The sequence below is a fragment of the Vipera berus genome, assembly GCF_964194415.1.
Source record: "Vipera berus genome assembly, chromosome: 1".
In the NCBI taxonomy this organism is placed as follows: Eukaryota; Metazoa; Chordata; class Lepidosauria; order Squamata; family Viperidae; genus Vipera; species Vipera berus.
The window spans coordinates 184523009-184543937 of record NC_138202.1 but is presented as its reverse complement, the minus strand read 5'-3'; the positions used below and the strand labels follow the sequence as shown (position 1 = coordinate 184543937).

At 41.6% G+C, this 20929-nt stretch overlaps 1 protein-coding gene across 6 annotated transcripts in view; it reads left to right on the top strand.

Moving 5' to 3' along the window:
* The first annotated feature begins 6287 nt into the window (after nt 1–6287).
* Nucleotides 6288–20929, top strand: part of FN1 (fibronectin 1) — a 162893-nt gene continuing 148251 nt past the window's right edge. For all 6 annotated transcript variants that reach the window (XM_081313321.1, XM_081313320.1, XM_081313319.1 and 3 more), the window contains exons 1-6: nt 6288–6404; nt 6503–6662; nt 8958–9086; nt 16449–16586; nt 18378–18509; nt 20409–20546. In XM_081313321.1, the coding sequence (XP_081169447.1) occupies nt 6512–6662; nt 8958–9086; nt 16449–16586; nt 18378–18509; nt 20409–20546 (688 nt within the window). In that variant the 5' untranslated portion in view covers nt 6288–6404; nt 6503–6511. The remainder of the gene's footprint in view (nt 6405–6502; nt 6663–8957; nt 9087–16448; nt 16587–18377; nt 18510–20408; nt 20547–20929) is intronic.

Genomic DNA, 20929 nt, shown 5'->3' with positions numbered 1-20929 from the left:
CCTTACTTCCAGGTTGTATTTCTTTTTAACACGCTTCCACCCATTACTTCTTGTTTGGCCCTTTGGTGCTTTGGAGAATAAGCCAATCTTCTCTTCCCTGTGACAACCCCTCCAGTACTAGAAAACAGTTATCATGTCCCCTTAATCCTTCTCTTTGATAGGCTAGAGCATACCTAGCTCCCTTAATTGCTCATTATACGATTTGACCTTCAAATACTTTATCATATTTCTAGCTCTTCTCTGTACACTTTCCAGGTCTCAACATCTTTTTTGTATCAGAAGTGTACACAGTATTCCAAGTATAGCCTGACTAGTATAAAAAGGTATATATTTCGGCTTATTTGAAAGATCATTCGCAAGAACGTTATATTATGGAGTGGAAAAAGTGGATTGATTATATCCAGAACAAATATGGGACTAAAAAGTTTCACCTAGCATTTGAATAAGTTTTCTTTTCTTTTCCCCCCCCTTTTTATGTAATATTAGTATTGCTTGTAGTCATTTCATATGAGCTAGAGTGCGATAGACTTAACAGTTTATTGTTGTTAGCATATGGATGTTTATGATTGTTCTTTGTTTTTATACCTTGTACTTAGCTCTGGGAAGTCGGGGGGGGGGGGAAGGGGGGAACGGGGGGAGGGATAGGGAGGGTTAGGTAGGGGTGGGTGGAGGGAGGGGGGGATTGTTAAAGATAAAATGTATTGTAAAACTTTTCAATTAAAGAAAAAAAGGTATAGTCACTTCTCATGTCCTTGATACAGACCAGGACTAGTATACTGCTGGTTCATATTAAGTGGTCATCCACTAAAACCCTTTCCCAGTTATTACTGTTGAGCCAAGTACCAGATATTCTATACCTATGCATTCGTTTTTTTCTGCCTAAGTGCAGGACCTTACTTTTCTCATCATTGAACTGCATGTCCTAATGCTCAAGTCTTTCAAGATCCTTTTGAATTTTTAGACTATCTTCCAAAGTGTTAACAATTTCCCCCAGCTTGGTATCATCTACAAATTTGATGAGCTCCCCTTCTCATCTAGGTCATTTATGATGATACTGATGAACACTAGGCCTAAGACAGAGATACCCCATTGCATGCTTTCTTCCATGTAAATGTAGTTTCCTTAAGGACTACACACTCGGTGTGATTGGTCAGCCAATTGCATATCCATCTGGTTTGGTTTGGTTTGGTTTGGTTTGGTTTGGTTTGGTTTGAAAGAATCTTATCTAATATGAGGAATCCAATAATCAAGTGTTCAAATTCCATTCCTTTCTGGGATTGGTTGGGACCTTCTGAAACTAGATTTTTAGCAAACTATACAGAAATTATCACTGGATCTTCTAGAGAATCTCTTTAAATTACTTTGATAAATTGCTAGCTCTAAATCTTATTACTGTATTTATTTATATTTTCTTTTTTATTGAGAAGCAAAGGAAAGAGGAAATGTTTGCAAATGACAAGCATGAAAGAGACTGTGGAAGAAACAAAATTAAATAATTTTCCTGAGGAAACAGTGAGATTATTACTGAAGAAAACTACGTAAATAGTAGGCCACTCATATTAGTCTAAAATATTGACCGGCATCAATGCAGACCTAAGTAGTTTAATCAATGGAACAAATTGTTCTCCCAGTCACCCACATAAGCAAATAAGAGTGCCCACTGTGAGGAAGAGAGGAGAATGAAGCCTACTATGTGAGAGTTTTGTTGACAGATGTTCCTACTGGGCAAGGCAACATCAGGAGAACATCTTAAATATGCCTGGGGTGGTTCCTAGAACAAACAAGGGTTCTAAAAGGGATGAAGAGAACATTTTAAAGGATGAATATGGCAGTCTGCCTCAAGGCTAAGAATTCTTAACTAAACAAAAAGGAATGATTTCCATTAATGTTAGGAGATAACCACTAAAATGCAGTTAAATATTTAGATTATTCATCAACCTAAACATACCACCAAAATGCAGGTAGTGGCTACTCTGAAGCCTCATTGGTACAAAAGGATAATTAATCATAGTTTACACTGGGAAGAATACCAAAGCAGACACCAAAAACGTCTTGAAATAGGAAAAAGGAAAAACTAATGTCAACCCACAGCATTCGTCTTCTAATTACTGCTTTTGATACAAAGTAATGGTTAACATGATTTTCTCTGGGAAAGTTGTATTGATGTAAGATGGGTGTGAATATCTATTTGACATTGACCTGAAATCTAAATATAAAAAGAATGCAGTTCTAAATATACTTTCCTAAAATCAATGGGACTGGTGCATAAAACATGTCTGTAGCTTATATTGTTATTGTTAGTTGCGAAGTCATGTCCGACCCATCACAACCCCATGGACAATGTTCCTCCAGGCCTTCCTGTCCTCTACCATCTTCTGGAGTCCATTTAGGCTCATGCCTACAGCTTCAGTGACTCCATCCAGCCACCTCATTCTCTGTTGTCCCCTTCTTCTCTTGCCTTCAACCTTTCCCAGCATTAGGCTCTTCTCCAGTGAGTCCTTCCTTCTCATTAGGTGGCCAAAGTATTTGAGTTTCAACTTCAGGATCTGGCCTTCTAAAGAGCAGTCAGGGTTGATCTCCTCTAGGACTGACTGGTTTGATCGCCTTGCATCAAAGCTTATATTACAATATCTAATAGTAAAGTGCAACAGGCTAATTGAGATAATTTAAAAAGGTTGATTGATGTAAGGCACTGTTCTCAATCTTTTCTTCCTCACAGACCCTTTATGTATCGTTTGTGGCCATGGACCATAGCCATGGACCCCCAAGACTTAACTCAAGATTTAAATCATAACATTTCAAGTCTTTGTAGACCCCCTGTGATAACATTGTGCCCCCCCAGTGGTCTGTGGACCACAGGTTGAGAACCACTGCTGTAAGGGATTTTGATGATGAATTAGAAAATATAATTCAACAAATTTAGAGGACACAAATCAAGCACATTTAGGAACCTATCAAAACTCAGGAGGATCTTGACAAGCTGGAATACTGGACAGAAATCAGGACAATGAATTAATGAAACAGAAACAAATGCAAAGATTTACATTTTGGTGGGAAAAATCTAGATTAATTAGAAGCTGGGTCTAAAATTTAATTAAAACCCCCAGCCATAATTACCTGATCAATAGCAAGAATAAAAAGATGTGTAAAATGGCTAAAATATATAGATAATCTCCACTAGGACTATACTGTGGTAATTTATAAGCATTATCGTTTTATTGAAACTTTTAATTACAATATCAAAAGAAATTCTTCTGTGTGACTTAAGGAATAGCCAAATGTATGAACATCAACTTGGATATACCTTAGATTATATTTCACATTAACACAATCAAATTTAGATGTGAGAGAATAAAGTATTTAAGAATGCTTACTGACCATTTGCAAAGAGATGGAGGTACCACAGGAATCAAGCAATGCTATCTAAGAGTGCCCTTTAACTGACATTGGAATCCAACTATTTAGCCTTTTCCATATGTTGGTGTTTCACAGTTCATATCTGATCTGCCTGTTGTTGACCATATTTCCAAAAGAAACTCCAGTGTCCATCAACCAAGCTTATGAAACACTTTAAACTGCTGAAAATAACTGCAAGTTATTGTAACATCTTTTCCTCTAGTACTGTAATTCACTCATTATAGATGTTACCAGTGAAACATTTTTAAAGTTGCACTTTTGTTCCTTCGATACACATTTGAAATGAGTAGCATTTTGCTTCAAAAAATTGTTGAGGAGCTTTGGTATTGAGCTCCTTCAGCCCTATACAATAGCTCAGCATTTCTTCTCAGTGGCAAGGGCTTTCTGTTGTCAGGTTTTCCAGTCTCAAAAGACACAGTTAGGGAGATCAGGTCCAAAAGTCTTGTAGGGGCCACAGGAAGAAAGATTATGGCTCTGGAAAGCCTGGGATTGTCACGACTGAGAGTCACAACTTTTGCAGTTCATTTTATTTCCTTCTTACCTCACACCTCACTACACTTTCCTCATCTACATCAATAATCTTGATAATAAAATACTGCTGGATTCTTCTAAATAACGTTTTACATTTTGTTTGATTGTAAACCATTAATAAAGCATACAATTTACTTATTATAGTTTTATTTAGAGGAGTTAAAATGCATTTTAGCCATTTTTCCAGCAATCTATATGTAGCTAAATGTTGGAATACTGAATGTAGAAATACTAAAACCAAGGAAAATTGTGAATTATGCAGTGAATTTTATATGAGTTACCTTCTGCAGATAAAATCACTATCTCATTCCAACGAGATACATATAGAGGGTAGAATTCAGAGTGGGAGTGAATGAGATGTTTCTTTGTCCCCAGGAACTAGGACCAATAAAATAAAATTGGCAAGGAAAATGTTGGGAATCTTTTCTTTCTTTCTTTCCAATATTGTCTTCCTCAGCGAAGTACATCTAATTTGGCAGCTATTCTTTGTCCCACCATGTTTGTCCAGCCTGTTTAGAGCCTAATGATTTTTAGCTTTAGTATACAAATCTAAAAACATAATGGATGAACAGATTCATAAAGCTGGAAGGTACCTTACTCCTTTTTTATTGTTTTCAATATTTCTCATAAGCCTTAGCTCATTCTGAGCTAGACAGTTTCATAATTCTTCTTTGATTTTGTGTCCCATCTCCCATTTCCTATACATAGAATTCTTTATTGGACAAGTGTGATTGGACAAAGAAAGAATTTGTCTCTGATGCATAAGCTCTCAGTGTACATGCAAGCAACAAATAATGATCATATCATCAAATACAATCATCATAAATCATAAGATACAACACTCAGTGATAGTCATAGGATACTAAATAAAAATAATAAACATAAATCATAAGGTACAAACAACTTACATGTCCTTTTTTCAGTCACAGGAATTGAGTTTGTTAGTGATTGGAACCTGAGGGATCAATAATAGAGACAGCAGATTGTTTTCAGCTGACTTAAGAATAGATAAAATACTGAATTTATATTAGGGATAAATCAGGACTTAGAAGGAAGTGTAAGTTAGTGTGTTTGGTAGTGCTTCTACTCCTCACCTTCAGTTAAATACCCAATCTTTTCTCCAGCATTGTAATTTAATGGCTTGGGTACAAGGATGATTAGGGCCTGGAGGCTAAAACATATGAAGAACATTACAGGAACTGTGCATGGCTAGTCTAATGAAGAGAAGGACCAGGGTAGACATGATAGTAGGATTTCAATATTTGAGGGTCTGTCACAGAGAGAAAGGGGTCAACCTATTTTCCAAAGCACCTGAAGGCAAGACAAGGAATAAAGAATTGAAACTGATCAAGGAGAGTTTCAACCTGGAAATAAGGAGAAATTTTCTGACAGTGAGAACAATCAACCAATGGAACAGAGTGCCTTCAGATGTTTTTGGTGATTCATCACTGGAGGTTTTCAAGAAGAGACTGGACTGCCATCTGTGAGAAATGGTGTAGGGACTCCTGCTTGGGCAGGGGGGTGTTGGACTAGATGACCTACAAGATCTCTTCCAAGTCTGTTATTCTATTCTATTCTATTCTATTCTATTCTATTCTATTCTATTCTATTCTATTCTATTCCCTTTATACATCCATTCATGCTTCCACTTTCTCAGCACCAAATAAAAATTGACAGAAAAAAAAACTTCACTAAAGGAAAAAGAATCCCATGGAGAGAGGAATGGAAAAGGGGGAGAGAGAAAGAGAAATAGAACTGGGAACTTATATAAACCGGCCTTGAGGCCATGAACTGAGATTTTAGTGAATAAATTGCCATAATGGAGGCAGTGATAGTGGGAATATTATCTCAGTTCAAACTAAGCCTATTAAAGCTATCAGTTATGTTCATCATACCCATGAACGATCATTACACCTTAGGCTTAGAGCATGTGTATAGGATTTAACTGCAGATTTAAGTGAGAAGTTATTGTTCTCGTAACGGTTCCTCACGGGTCCTAACACTGCAAGCGAAGCTAAAGTCGTCACTCGGTTCTCCTAAAACTCGAACCTCTTCGGACACTCGAAGATTCCCGTGAATGCCTGACCCCGGAGGGTCCAAATATGAACGGCAGGAGGCATTCGCTAAGCGGCAGCAAGAACCCCTCCCTCGCTCCCCAGAGACCCTCTAAAATTTAGTCCCGTTCCAAGCCTTCGGAAGAGAGATCTTTGTTTGCTCTGGAATGCAACTCCCGGGCCGTGACGCTATCACTTCGCCTGGACCAATTGGAAAAGCGTTGACGTCCGAAAGGGGTGTCTCTAGCGAGGCCCTCCTTCTCTTCCTCTTCTCCCCTGTAATGCCTCGCGGGAGTCCCTGTAGCTAGGATCTCTATATAAATCCAATGTGACAACAGCGATTTGCCCTTCTCACAGCCTATAAGGGTTGCGCCAAAGCGGAGGAGCGAAGGCTGAAAGGCGGTAAGAGAATTTGCAAGTTTTCCCTCATCCCACTTTATCAACCCAATACAATTGATTTGCCTCCGGTTTCAAATACTATCCGTTTATTTTCCCGACAGCTTTCCAAGATGCCGGATAGCCGATCGAAGCGAACACTTCTTTTGGTATTGACCCTTTGTTCGGGGGCAGGGGTCTGGGGTTCTCAACCCCGCGGGGAAAAAAGTAAAAGGGAAACGCAGCATATCATTCAGCCCTCTCTGCCGGTCGGCCAGAACAAACGTGAGTAAATCTGGGATGGGCAATAACGGCTTTTCAGGGGAGAGGAAACGATCGAATCATGGACGATTTGATAAAACCGAAATCAAACTTAAAGAGCATACCGAACGTTGCAACTTTGGATGGTTGTGAAGGGGGGGGAATAGAATTTATTAAATGAAATGTGTTAATACCTCTTTCTTGAGTCTACTCAGGTCTAATAAATGAAATCATCAGAGTGAGATGAATTTTGCAGAAAACAAAACCGTTGATGGGGAGAAATATTTTTGAACTTTAGGGATTTAGCGATGTCTGTCCAAGTGCCTTCCTTATGGAGCATTAAAGCAATTTAGGACAACCTTTTAATTGTGCCAGAGTTACTTGTGACCTCATGTCTCCAGTTAGTTTTGCAATCTATCAACGATTGCAGTTTCGAGGACAGAACATTTCTAGTGCACAAAATTGTTAAATCATGAAACAGATTTTTTCAGGGAATTTGCAAGATTAATTAAACTGAACCATGTTGTTGAGAGGGGAATCCTCTTGGTTACTGCACTTATATCCAGTTTTTCTGCCAAGGACACTCAAGTCTAATTAAGATTTATTGTTGGAGTATATATTGCATTGAGCCCAGAGATAATTATGTCTGAATACTGAATGCCTCCTGATTAGATTGGGCACAGTACTCTTAGGGAGGTCTGGTAGAAGATTTGCTACTTTCCCAAGCTTTGCCAGTTTGCTCTGGCTGGGGTGGAAATTCTTAATTTTTATTATTTTCTCAACACCAGCGAGAAGCAAAACTACCATCAGATTTGACAAATTAAGTGTGAAGATATTAGAAGTACATTTTGGGGGGGGGTTGTTGGTTTTTAATCCAGTTGGAGATGGACTCTTGGTGGTTAAATTCTGTATTTCAGGGCCCGCTGGTGGAAACCTTATTTGCATATATAGTGATCTTTTGGCTCCATGATCTGTTGTATTCTTCATTACTAAGAAAGGGGATTTTTGTTCTGGCCTATTTGAAAACACATTTGCTGGTTTAGGGTAAATTAATTTTCCTGAAATCCAGACATTACTCAAGAAGGGTGTAGTTAGCATTGCATATAGTTATACCCAGGGCTTTTTTGTCATAGAATGTTCAGAACGGAGTTCCGGCACCTTTTTTGGATGGAACCTTGTAGGGTAGGCAAGGCGGGTTGTATGACATGTGTGAGTTCCGGCACTTTTTTCTTTTACAAAAAAGCACTGGTTATACCAGCTAGAGAGATAAATGAGATAATCTAGAATGGGTAGATTTCTATTTGTTCTCTTTTCTTACAGAAGGACTTACTGAAAAATCACTTAGCAAAATCACTTACTGAAAGACAAGGGCCTGCTACAGGGTTAGGATTGTTGTACTGTAAAAAAAAGAGAGAGATATCCTCTAAAGCAACTGCATGAGCTTGAAAAATGATGCAGTTGCATTAACAGCTCAGAAAAAAGTTATTCTTGCTAGGTGCTCCAGAGCATTCCAGAGCACCTCTTTCAAAGGCTTTGCACAAGCTTACATTTAAATAAAGTTTCTGCATCTTTCTGACTGTATCTGTGTTGTTTTTAGATAGCTAGAAGTTAAACTAGCAGAAATTTCTATATTAAAATGATTGACTTGAAAGTAAAAGAGGGGAAATCCTTTATCTTTTCATGCTATAAAATGGACTTTAAAATTAATGTGCTTGAATTAATTTTGAAAAGTTCAGAGCACATTTTTTCATTTTAAAATTTGAGAATTGAGAAGAGAGGCTGGGAACACTTTTTAAAATTGTTTAGAAATATGATTTTTCATTAAAGCAATCATCTCAGGAAATGGTAAGGCTGTAAATGTAAATTGGGAAAAAGATTTGGAAATAAAAACATGGAGACTAGTTCTACTTGGCAAGAATAAACCTGCTTAGGGAAGATAGCCAAACTTTCTTTCAAACCTTTTGGGGTCTTTTCATAGGCTTTCATGAAGCATTGGATTAAGCCTCCCAGTTGAGTAATCTTTTCCAGCTGTTAACATGCTGCTCCAGAATGTGAAATCTCTAGTGGTTTAATTCTGTACATTTAAAACACAGTTAAACAAGTTTTGAGTTTAACTCCAGTCTTGATTTGCCTGCATTTAACAGCAAATTATACAGAGGTTTCAAGACGTAGAAGGTATGTCTGGCCAGGAGTTAATGTATATTCCATGCATGTTAGGGGCTGACACTGCTCTCTTCTTCACATGCTTTCTCCTTACCAGGAGAGCCACACTCAGCCTGGATGACAGAATATAATTAAACAGTGCTATTTCTTTCTCAGAGGGATGCTATGACAATGGACAACATTATCAGATAAACCAGCAGTGGGAGCGCATTTACTTGGGGAACCCTCTAGTCTGCACTTGCTATGGTGGCAGTCGAGGATTCAGCTGTGAAAGCAAGCCTGAGCGTAAGTTGGATGCATCTTTTGACAAACTTCTGGCCAAGAAACTTTTTTTTCTAAAATAAAAAGATATTTACATGTATAGATATATCCTGTTTTTTAGCTCTTGGAAAAGGCATCATCCACATTTAACATTTCTCCTGAGACAGTTTACTGTTACTGTATTTTTTACAGTTCAGTCTCCAAGCCTGTCAATTTCTGACTGTTCCTATCTATTGCAGGTTGGGAATATCCTAGACAAACATTGTGATCTGTCTCATTAATCGGAACCATGACACATTGCATTATTTTATGCAACAGATTATTTCTACTGTAGCTTTCATACTAATTTGACTCAAGAACTGCTTAATCTACCAGTAAATCGTAGTGGTTGCAACTGGGAGCTCCCAGGTAGTGTAGAAAATCCCGTGGGATATTCTGTGAGCCACAGATAATTTATATCAAGCTTCTCTAGTGCCCTTGTTTTTAATCAGATGAATTCAGAGGGACTAGTATTCCTTGATACATTCTTATGCATTTTACAGACATATATTGTCAATATAGAGGTAGAGCTGATTAGGAAACCAAAGTCATTCAGGCTAATTTTATGATAAGATTATAAAAAAAAAATCTAAATGCGCATCAATGAGAACTAATGAGAGTCTTGTCAGAGGTGCTTTCTCAGCTTCCAGTTTGGACTCAGGGTTCTTTTATCTGACTGTTAGTAGCTGCTGTTCCTCCTGTTCTTTAAGGTCATTTTTCTACCCATTACAGCTAAGTAGCAATAGGTAAGCTATCTCTTAAGAAAGCTTTGTCCCTGGACTTCTTCCTTTTCATAACTTTAAAAGGAACCTTCAGAAGCTATCCACACTGCAGAGGATTCCTTGGCCTCTTAAGCTCTGCTGTTTAGCTTTTTGAAAAGGTTTGACTTGGCCTTGTCAGAAAGAAGTCAGAGTGTTAATGCTTTACAGGATAACTGCATGGAAGGACACCCCCACGTAAGATAGGATGTTAGAGAAAATGCTGCAGTAAGACTAGAGGAGAAAAAGAAAGCTGACAGATCAGATTTGCTATGGAGAACATTTTGAAGCAAAGGAAAAAGAACATTTCCAAAAATTGTCAAGACAAAGAAAAAATTCTACTCATGCTACTGAAAAAAGCTAATAAACAGATTAAATTTATTAATTATAAGTTTTCATGTCCCTGTCTTAAAGTAATACCAAATTCTACTCTAATGGTAAATTCATTCCCAGCCTCAAAAGCTGTCTCTTATCAAATGCATTCCAGTACTTTAGCCATGAGGTTTCTGGTGCATAAAACTATGACTAGTCTAACCCCAAACAGCTACAGGGACAAAGCAGACAGCTTTGGTCAAAGATGTTCCTTATCAGAGGCCATTTGTGCATCCACTGACAAATATGACTATAGAATTGTTCTAAGAGTGCAGACCTGCTCTTAGTGAGGGTACAATCTCATTCATGATAGGTAGCTTCTCTACTTAATGACCCAAAGTGTTACCAAACGATGACTCTGCCTTGTTAGGGTTCTTTACTCTTTACTGATCATCATCCAACCTATTGCCGCATTTAGTTGCTGGTCAGACTTTACCTGATTACAGACTATTAGTGTTGGGTGTCATTAACAGAACTTTACTCCAAATGGACCTTTCTCTTTATATGTCAGGCTAAGCCCAAGAACGATGTGGAACAGTTAAGTCAGAGTTCAGCTATTATTTGCTTACACATAATAGAATCTTTCCAGACTAAATCCTTGCTATTCTCAGTTAATGAGAGAGAGTCTAAAGAGAGGCTATGCTAATTCTCTTCCTCTGTCTTCAATTCATCTGCAGGTTGGTTTGCCTCTTTATCTTTCCCCCTTTCTGGAGTGTGCTCCCTCCTTCTGGAGAAATGCTGCCTATAATCCTTCTCACCATTTCCCTCTCCATGGGCATCATCTCTCACATTCTCTCTGTAACATTGTATTTAGCAGATTGCACCTCAGTACTTAATTGTCCTGCAAGTGTTCTATAATATTATCATCTAAATATCTGAGGTTATCTGTGTCAAAACATGTAGGATGGTAATTTAGATGTGAAATCCAAGATTTACTTTTTGTATGTATTTATGTGCTCATATTGTACATATGAATAAAAGACAGGTCTTTGATGATGACATTGCATCTTGTCTGCTTGGAACCCCTGCCTTAGATGTGTCAGTCTTTTCAGCAGGAACTGAATCACTGTAGCATTCTGCCTCGAATTCCCAATCTTCATGGCTGACTCATTTAGGAGACTGTTTATTTTGATCATATATTCAGGGTTGTGCCCAGACTGGAATGGGTCCAGAGAGTCTTATTTCTTCCAGGAATGTTTGAGCTGTATCACATCAACTGCACAAATAGTTCCTAAGGGGATATTAGCAACTGATTGATTGCTTTTAAGAACTCAGTATCTCCTGTGGTTTTCTTGAAGCCATACTATCACTTCCTTTAACATATCTGGAATTTATTGCTTCTCCTATAAAAATATATTTACCAGATTCATATAGGCCAGTGATGGCAAACCTTTTAGAGACTGAGTGCCCAAACTGCAACGCAAAACCCACTTATGTATTGTTGGGTGCTGGGTGGGCATGGCCCATTGGGTGGGCGTGGCTGTGGTAACGGCAGACTGGGTGGGACTAAAAAGTTCAATCAATCAATTCCAACTTTGCAAGATTTTTTTTCCCATGAGAAGTTGAAATTGATTGATTGATTAAACCTTTTTTTTTGCACACGGTAGCGGAGGCCTAAAGTGAAAAGGTTTTATAAAACCCAGCTGAAGGCCTGGGACTGGGGCAATGGCTCTGCGTGGCACCTGTGCCATAGGTTCGCACCACGGATCTAGGCAATCTATCCAACTTAAATGAGTCAGCCATAATGGGAAGGTCTGAAAAGGATGTGTTATTGGGAACATAGCTTCTAACAGCCTGCTGACATATTCAGATTTTAAAAGCTGAAACTAATCCCCTAGAACTAGATTAATCAGAGCATCAGATAACAGACTTGCACAGCAATAAATAATATCTATTAACCTACCTTGCAAATATATCACACATGTCTCTGTAAGTTCCAGTACGGTCTTATAAAACCTTTTTTTCCTCTGACAAAAATAGTTTTTCTGATGGCTACCTGAGATTCCAGTGGCAGTAGCAGAGAATAGTTTTTGTTTCTTTATTGCCACTTGGTTTACCTATCTTGTCTTCTTTGATAATGTGCTGTGGCAAAATGTGCTGTTACCTGTGTTGCTTCTATACTTACTTGTGACCCTCTGAGTTCTACAGTAATAGAGTATTTCATACAGAACAATTTTAATGACATCTTATTTTGTCTCTTTGTTCCATAAAGTGACTAGAACTTGGGCAAGAATACCAGATGGCTGGGCAGGGACAGGAGCCTCCTTCCCAAATTTAACAAGAGGCCCCTGGTGTGTTTTTTAGCTAAATATTTTGTGGGGTTAGGGAGGGGGGTGGGTTTACAGGTTCGGTTGGAAACTAGGGGGGTTCCACCAACCGTTTCTCAGACCAGGTCGGGGATTGATCGCGCCGTGTTGGGGGTTGGGCTGGGGGCCTACGGGGCCCCAGAGCGGGGTGTGGGATTGCCTATTCCCACGGCGGTAGGGAATGGCCGCAGGTGTATGAACAGAGGGCCATATCAATATCCGGGAGTGCGTCCCCGCTGTCTCCAAGTGGTGATGCGCTCCGACCCTCTGATTTCAGCCCGTGGTACCGGGAGCGAGGATGAGCAGCCACCTGAGCTCAGGCTCGTGTATTTCAATGCCAGGTCCGTAATGAATAAGGCACCTCTCATTCGGGAGCTGATTGAGGAGGAGCATGCGGACCTGGCTTGCATTACGGAGACCTGGTTGGACCCAGAGGGCGGGGTCCCCCTGGTTGATCTTTGCCCATCAGGCTTCCGGGTGCTGCACCAGCCTCGGGCTCAGGGTAGGGGCGGTGGGGTGGCAGTAGCTGTGAGGGAGACCTTATGTCCGCGGGAGGCCACCACAGTCCAGATAGTCGGGTGTGAGTCCCTCCTCCTGAGATGTGGCCCTAGAGCTCAGTTGGGCTTGCTGCTGGTGTACGTTTCGCCTAGTTGCATAGCGGCAACCCTGCCTGAGCTTCTCGATATCCTCTCAGGGTTGGTGGTTGAGTTCCCCAAACGTATAGTTTTGGGTGACTTCAACCTACCATCCCTGGGGGGATCATCTGAGTTAGCTCGGGAGTTCATGGCTTCCATGATGGCCATGGACCTGATGCAGGTTATTCAGGGCCCAACTCATGGGGGGGGTCACACGCTCGATCTGGTTTTTCTATCTGGACGGTGGTTAGATGATCTCGGGGGGGGTGTTCCCCAATTATTACACCCCTGTCATGGACCGATCATCATCTCCTGCGGTTGGTCTTCCGTTTTGCCACTCCCCGTCGTGGGGTTGCTGAGCCAATAAGATGGTTCTGTCCTAGGCGCCTGATGGACCCTGAGCGGTTCCAGACGGCGCTTGGGCCCCCACCTGCCTCCTTTGCTCACAGCTTGGTCGATACCCTAGTGGAAGCCTGGGAAAGGGCAGCCACAGAGGCACTCGACCAAGTTGTACCCATGCGGCCGTTGACCCGGCGCAGATCCCAATGGGCTCCATGGAGCTCCGGGAGATGAAGCGTCGGAGACGGAACCTAGAGAGCTGTTGGAGATCCAGCCGATCCGAATCCGACCGGTTACGACTAAGGTCGTTTACGAGAACTTATCTCGCGGCGATGAGGGTGGCAAGGTCTAACCACTTTGCCACCCTCATCACGTCCGCAGATAATCGCCCAGCCGCCCTGTTTAGAGTAACTCGCTCTCTCCTTAATCAGGAGGTGAGGGAGGAACCCTTGCAGGGTCGAGCCGAGGAGTTTAGTCGATTTCTGTCGGACAAAATCGCTCGGATCCGGACCGGTCTGGACTCCGACTGGGCAGAGTCTGCCGATGAGGATACGGGCAGCCTTGTCGATGTAATCTGGGAAGAGTTCGACCCTGTGACTCCTGAAGAAGTGGACAAGATCATGGGGAAGCTGAGCTCCACCACGTGTTTGTTGGACCCGTGTCCCTCCTGGCTGACTTATGCGGCCCGGGATGGGACACGAGGCTGGCTCCAGGCAGTGATTACTGCCTCTGAGTGAGGGTAGCTTTCCCGCTGCCTTGAAGGAGGCGGTGGTGAGACCCCTCCTCAAGAAGCCTGCCTTGGACCCAGCAATATTAAACAACTTTCGTCCGGTCTCCAACCTTCGCTTTCTGGCGAAGGTTGTTGAGAGCGTGGTGGCGCAACAGCTCCCTTTGTTCTTGGATGAAGCTGATTATCTAGACCCGTACCAATCGGGTTTTAGGCCCGGGTACAGCACGGAGACAGCATTGGTCGCGCTGGTGAATGATCTCTGGCGGCCTCGGGACAGGGGTTGCTCCTCTGTCCTAGTCCTTTTAGACCTCTCAGCGGCTTTTGATACCATCGACCATGGTATCCTGCTGCGATGTCTCAGGGGGTTAGGAGTGGGAGGCACAGTTCTCCAGTGGTTCTCCTCCTACCTTCTGGGACGTTTGCAGTCGGTGTTGGCAGGGGGGCAGAGATCGACCTTGGGACCTCTCATTTGTGGAGTTCCTCAGGGATCGGTTCTCTTGCCTCTCCTGTTCAACATCTATATGAAGCCGCTGGGTGAGATCATTTGTGGTTTTGGAGTTCGGTATCATCAATATGCTGATGATACCCAGCTTTTTATTTTGACCCCAAACCACCCCAGTGATGCCCTCGACGTGATGTCCCGTTGCCTGGAGGCGGTCCGGGTCTGGATGGGGAGGAACAGGCTTCGACTCAACCCTGACAAGACTGAGTGGCTGTTCGTGCCGGCATCCCGGGAATTTCCGATTATCCCATCTCTGGCCATGGGGGGTGAGCTATTACCCCCCGTAGATAGGGAGCGCAACTTGGGGGTCCTTCTAGATTCACAGCTCTCTTTGGAAGAGCATATTGGAGCTGTGACTAGGGGGGCCTTTGCTCAGGTTCGCCTGGTGCGCCAGTTGCAACCCTATCTAGACCGGGATGCCTTGCGTACAGTCACTCATGCGCTCGTGACTTCTCGTCTAGACTACTGTAATGCTCTCTACATGGGGCTGCCCTTGAAGTCCACTCGGAGGCTCCAACTGGTGCAGAATGCAGCCGCGCGAGTTGTGCTGGGGGTTACCCGATACTCCCATGTTACACCTTTGCTCTGCGAGCTGCATTGGCTGCCGGTTGCCCTCCAGGTGAGATTCAAGGTGTTAGTAATGACTTACAAAGCCCTACATGGCATGGGTCCGGATTACCTACGGCAACACCTGCGGCCGGCGTCAACTTCCCTCCGTCCAGTTCGCTCCCACAGAGAGGGCCTCCTCAGGGTGCCTCCGATCAAAGAATGTCGATTGGTGGCCCCCAGGGGGAGAGCATTCTCTGTGGGCGCGCCAGACCTATGGAACTGCTTGCCAGTTGAGCTCCGGATGGCCCCCGACCTTCGCTCCTTCCGGCGCGATCTAAAAACGTATCTATTCGAGCAATCTGACCTGGTCTGATGGGTTAGGGTTGGGTTTTAATACGTTTTAATTATTGTTTTAACCTTGGGCATTTATTTAATCGCTTTTAACTTTTGTATCCTGTTTCTGTATTTATTGCCCTGTACACCGCCCTGAGTCCTTCGGGAGAAGGGCGGTATAAAAATATAATAAATAAATAAATAAATAAATCCCTATTGCCTAAAAAGTCTCTTAGGGGCAAAGTGTCTTCATGGATCTTTTTGCTTGTATGTAGGCAAATGACCCTTCACTGGGAAATTGTTCAACCATGACAGTAGGATACTGACAGATCCCTCCAGTTTCAGTTCATCTTGACAGACTTGAAGCTTAAGAAGACTTGTGTGACAGTCCTTTGGATAACAAGACTTGTTCCTATAATCTAATCTAGTGAGGGACTAAATAGTTGACCAATTATTTTAAACACATATTTGAACTGTTCTGTATCTCTTGGTTAAATGCATTTTTCTTTATTGTTTTCTCCACTTTTTTTAAAAAATGAACTTTCATACAAATGTTCCAGTTGCCTGGAAACTCCCTTCTACTGTTAATGTGGATTTTTCAGATTTCTTTCTTCTTTCGTTGGTCCAAGCACCTCTCCTATTCTTTATTTTTAGCTACATCATTATTATCCAAAAAGCCTTCTGCTTGTCACTACCATTACAATAATAGTCAATGCCACCATTAATTTTTTTGTTTATGCTCCTATGAATGATGTAGGGAAAGGAAATTAGAAGCTACAAGTTGTAGATTTATCTGTGGTGATTTTTTTTTCTTCCTACACAGCGGAAGAAACCTGTTTTGATAAATACACTGGCACTACTTACCAAGTAGGGGAAACCTATGAACGGCCAAAGGATTCCATGATCTGGGACTGTACTTGTATTGGGGCTGGGCGTGGAAGAATCAGTTGCACAATTGCAAGTATGTATTAAATCCTTCACTGAGATGCTTAGATGATGTCCTCCAAGATAATGTGTTCATCCGTATACTCATATTGCTGGAATGTCATATAATCTAGTAGTTTTCACAGTAAGAAGAAGGTGCAAGACATAATGTTGCATAATCCTAAGGAATTTGTCAGTGACAAAGTTCATAGAGCAGTTAAGATCATCGACATATCAACTATTAGAAAACCACAAACTAATTCATTTCCTCTTTGATGGAATATATATGCAGGTAGCATTAAGTTTTATATATTTATTATTTGCTGTATGTTAACATTATAAATAAGTGTCTAGGTTATACTTGAGATTTTCTCCTGCATGAAGAAAAGGAGAATGTGGAAGAAGGCTGAAATAAACATGATTCAAGGAAGAGCTAGACTTCCCTCTCCAAGCCTCATGCCTTGAGGCTGATTTCAGTTCTCAACTCTGATATATTTTACATCAGGGCTTTTCAACTTTTTCACCCATTGTACCACTTTTAGGATATGGCAATATCCGAGTGCCACCAGTCGCCTAGTAAGGTGTCAAAAACTTGATGACCAAAAAAAAAAAGGAAAAAAGTGATGAAGTACAGGTAGTCCTCGACTTACAACAGTTTGCTTAGTGACTGTTCGAAGTTACAATGGCACTGAAAAAAGTGCCCCCCAAGCCACAGCCGAGCAAGACACCTGCCTGCCCACCCCGCAGCGTTCTTCCTCCTCTCCGAGGTTTTCATTGTTGTGAGCATTTCTGTTGAGGATTGGCAGTGGGGGTGGTGTGTGTGTGTGTTTGGTTTTTATTCCCCTCGTCTGCTGGGTGTTGCAGCAGGTTTTGGTCACTTCACATGACCCTGGGACACTGTGACCGTCATAAATATGAATCAATTGCCAAGCATCTGAATGAAAATCACAAGACCCTGGAGATGCTGCAACATTCCAGCTGATCGGCGCTTCTGGGCTCAGTGGAAGCTCCAGGATCAGTGCCAAGCTCCAGCTGGAGCCTGGCGCTGATCCTGGCGCTTCCATTGAGCCCTGACAGCCCCGAAGAAGCGCTGATCCTGGTGCTTTTGCTCAGCCCTGCAGCTCCAGCCATCTCTCACTCAGGCTTGTGCGGTGCTGCCACCGGTTCAGCTCATTCCCCTCCCCCGCTACCACTTTTCTAGCATGGTCACGTACCACCTACCATGTCCCAATGTAACACAAGTGCTACCTGTACCACTGGTTGAAAAGCCCTGTTCTACATAAAATGGAGCCTGTATCTATGTAGTTGCCATGGGCTTTGTGGGGCTGCTCCATGAATATTTTTTTTGAAAGATTATTTTTCATTACCACATGTCAGAACTTTGACTTTATTGTGCAGCAAGGATGAACTCTTCTGCTGATGATTTCAAATGTCCTACCACAATTTCTACCAGTCCTAGTTATTATAGTAGGAGAGGTGAAAGGAAATGGAACTCAACATTTTACTTCCCTCCTTATAGTTTTATAATCCAAATGTTTTTAACAACAAGGTCAACTAATCCATAATAAATTAGGGATATTTCTGATATGACAGGAAAGTGGCATTTTACAGTTATTAGACTGTAGGGACTTTCATATTGGAAAAGAAGCTAGCTGCTTTTCATAGCTGGCTGCATTATGAAGCATTGCCCAATGCTGAAATGGATGAAGGGATCTAAGGCTTTATTATAATATAAATGGGGCAATCTTAGAGAGTTGCAGAACCACTGGACATAGTAGATGTATTAATAATGTAACTTGGAAAAAGCTTCCTATGCTTTGTTTTTCAGATCGATGTCATGAAGGTGGGCAGTCCTATAAGATTGGTGATACTTGGCGCAGGCCTCATGAGACAGGAGGCTACATGTTAGAATGTGTGTGTCTTGGCAACGGGAAGGGTGAATGGACTTGCAAACCAGTTGGTATGATTTAGTTTTTTATGCATTTCAGAGGTCAAAAGTGCTAGGTATTTCAGTTGCAAATAGACCTGTTTGCGATAGTTACTATAAGCACACTTTTGATTCTTTGTGATAACATTTTTTTGTCTTAGTTGATATATACAGGTGAAACTCAAAAAATTAGAATATCGTGCAAAAGTTCATTTATTTCAGTCTCTCATCTTTCTCTTGGCAATGCCCCATAGATTCTCTATGGGGTTCAGGTCAGGCGGGTTTGCTGGCCAATCAAGCACAGTAATCCCACAGTCATGGAACCAGGTTTTGGTGCTTTTGGCAGTGTGGGCAGGTGCCAGGTCCTGCTGGAAAATGAAGTCAGCATCCCCATAAAGCTCGTCTGCAGAAGGAAGCATGAAGTGGTCAAAAATCTCCTGGTAGATGGCTGCGTTGACCCTGGACTTAATGAAGCACAGTGGACCAACAACAGCAGATGACATGGCTCCTCAAATCAACACAGACTGTGGAAACTTCACACTGGACTTCAAGCATCTTGCAGTGTGTGACTCCATTCTTCCTCCAGACTCTGGGTCCTTGGTTTCCCAATGAGATGCAAAAGTTGCTCTCATCAGAAAAGAGGACTTTGGACCACTGAGCAACAGGCCAGGACTGTTTTTCTTTAGCCCAGGTAAGACGCTTCTGACGTTGTTCAGGAGCGGCTTGACAAGAGGAATACGACATTTGAAGCCCATGTCCAGGATCCGTCTGTGTGTGGTGGCTCTTGATGCACTGACTCCAGCCTCAGTCCACTCCTTGTGAAAGTCCCCAACACTTTTGAATGGCCTTTTACTGACAATCCTCTCCCAGGCTGCGGTCATCCCTGCTGCTTGTGCACTTTTTTCTTCCACACTTTTCCCTTCCACATAACTTTCTATTAATGTGCTTTGATACAGCACTTTGGGAACATCCAACTTCTTTTGCAATTACCTTTTGAGGCTTTCCCTCCTTATGGAGGGTGTCAATGATGGTTTTCTGCACAACTGTCAGGTCAGCAGTCTTCCCCATGATTGTGATTCTTACTGAACCAGTCTGAGAGACCATTTAAAGGCTCAAGAACCCTTTGCAGGTGTTATGGCTTAATTAGCTGATTAGAGTGGGACACTTTGAGCCTAGAATATTGCACCATTTCACAATATTCTAATTTTCTGAGATTGTGTATTTGGGGTTTTCATGAGCTGTAAGCCATAATCATCACAATTATGACAAATCATGGCTTGAACTATCTTGCTTTGCATGTAATGAGTCTATCTCATATATTAGTTTCCCCTTTTAAGTTGAACTTTTGCACGATATTCTAATTTTTCGAGTTTCACCTGTATATAAATACTGAAAACATGCATACATGATCAAACTTTACCTGTACTTTTGACCTGTAGGTAGTGCTTCTGAATATTCCATAGACAATAAAAAAATTCACCTAGAATACAAGTATGCCATGGAGAAGATGCCAAGATTAATTTGTTCCCTTCTGTCTAGTCTTTAGAATTTTTGATAGGGAAGGGCATACTTGATTAAGAGATTCATGTTCCAAAGTTTGATGTGCTTTATTGACATAAGAGAAAATTCTCCAGATCATTTTGAAATATAATCCTGTATATAGTTATATACTGAAATATAGCCATGCCTTCAAAAGGAGCGTAAAATAAAACAAGCTGTCTGCAACACCAGTGTTGTAAACACTTAGAAACCTCTATTTCATTGAACTGCCAGATTTTTGCATGCTGTTTTTTTATCCAAGTGCAAAAAATATGAAAGCATTTTCTTTCCTCCCTAAATAAGAAATTTAGTTTTTCCTTAATGAAATTGTAAAGAAAACAATGCAGTGAACTTATTTTTTCTTTTTCACCTTTGAAAATTAATTTCCCTTAGCTGAGCGGTGCTATGATAATACAGCTGGGACGTCATACATAGTTGGAGAAGTTTGGGAAAAGCCATATCAGGGCTGGATGATGGTGGATTGCACTTGCCTTGGAGAAGGCAGTGGGAGGATTACTTGCACTTCCAGAAGTAAGTATGGACTTGTGGCAGAGCAGCTCATGTAAAGTATCAGCATGAATGATGCTCTTGGGTATTTTTTCATTTCCTCCATTATTTTGAGAGAGGGCCCAAAGTCTGGAATGTTCTGCACACACTGTTTGGCTCACTGTATTTACATCATCCATGAAGATATAGTAAATTATTAGCGTAGTAAATTATTAGCAATTTGGTGGCTGCTGCCTTCTCCATCTAAGTAATGTGGCTAGAATGTTGCCTGTCAGTAGTTTCCTTAAATCAAGGGTGCTGGCCTTTTTCATTTTTTTCAGTATGGTAAAGCAACAAGGGACATGACAACTGCCCAAAGACGTCACTAGGGAGGGTGTGTTTGTGTCAAATTATGAAAGAACAATCAT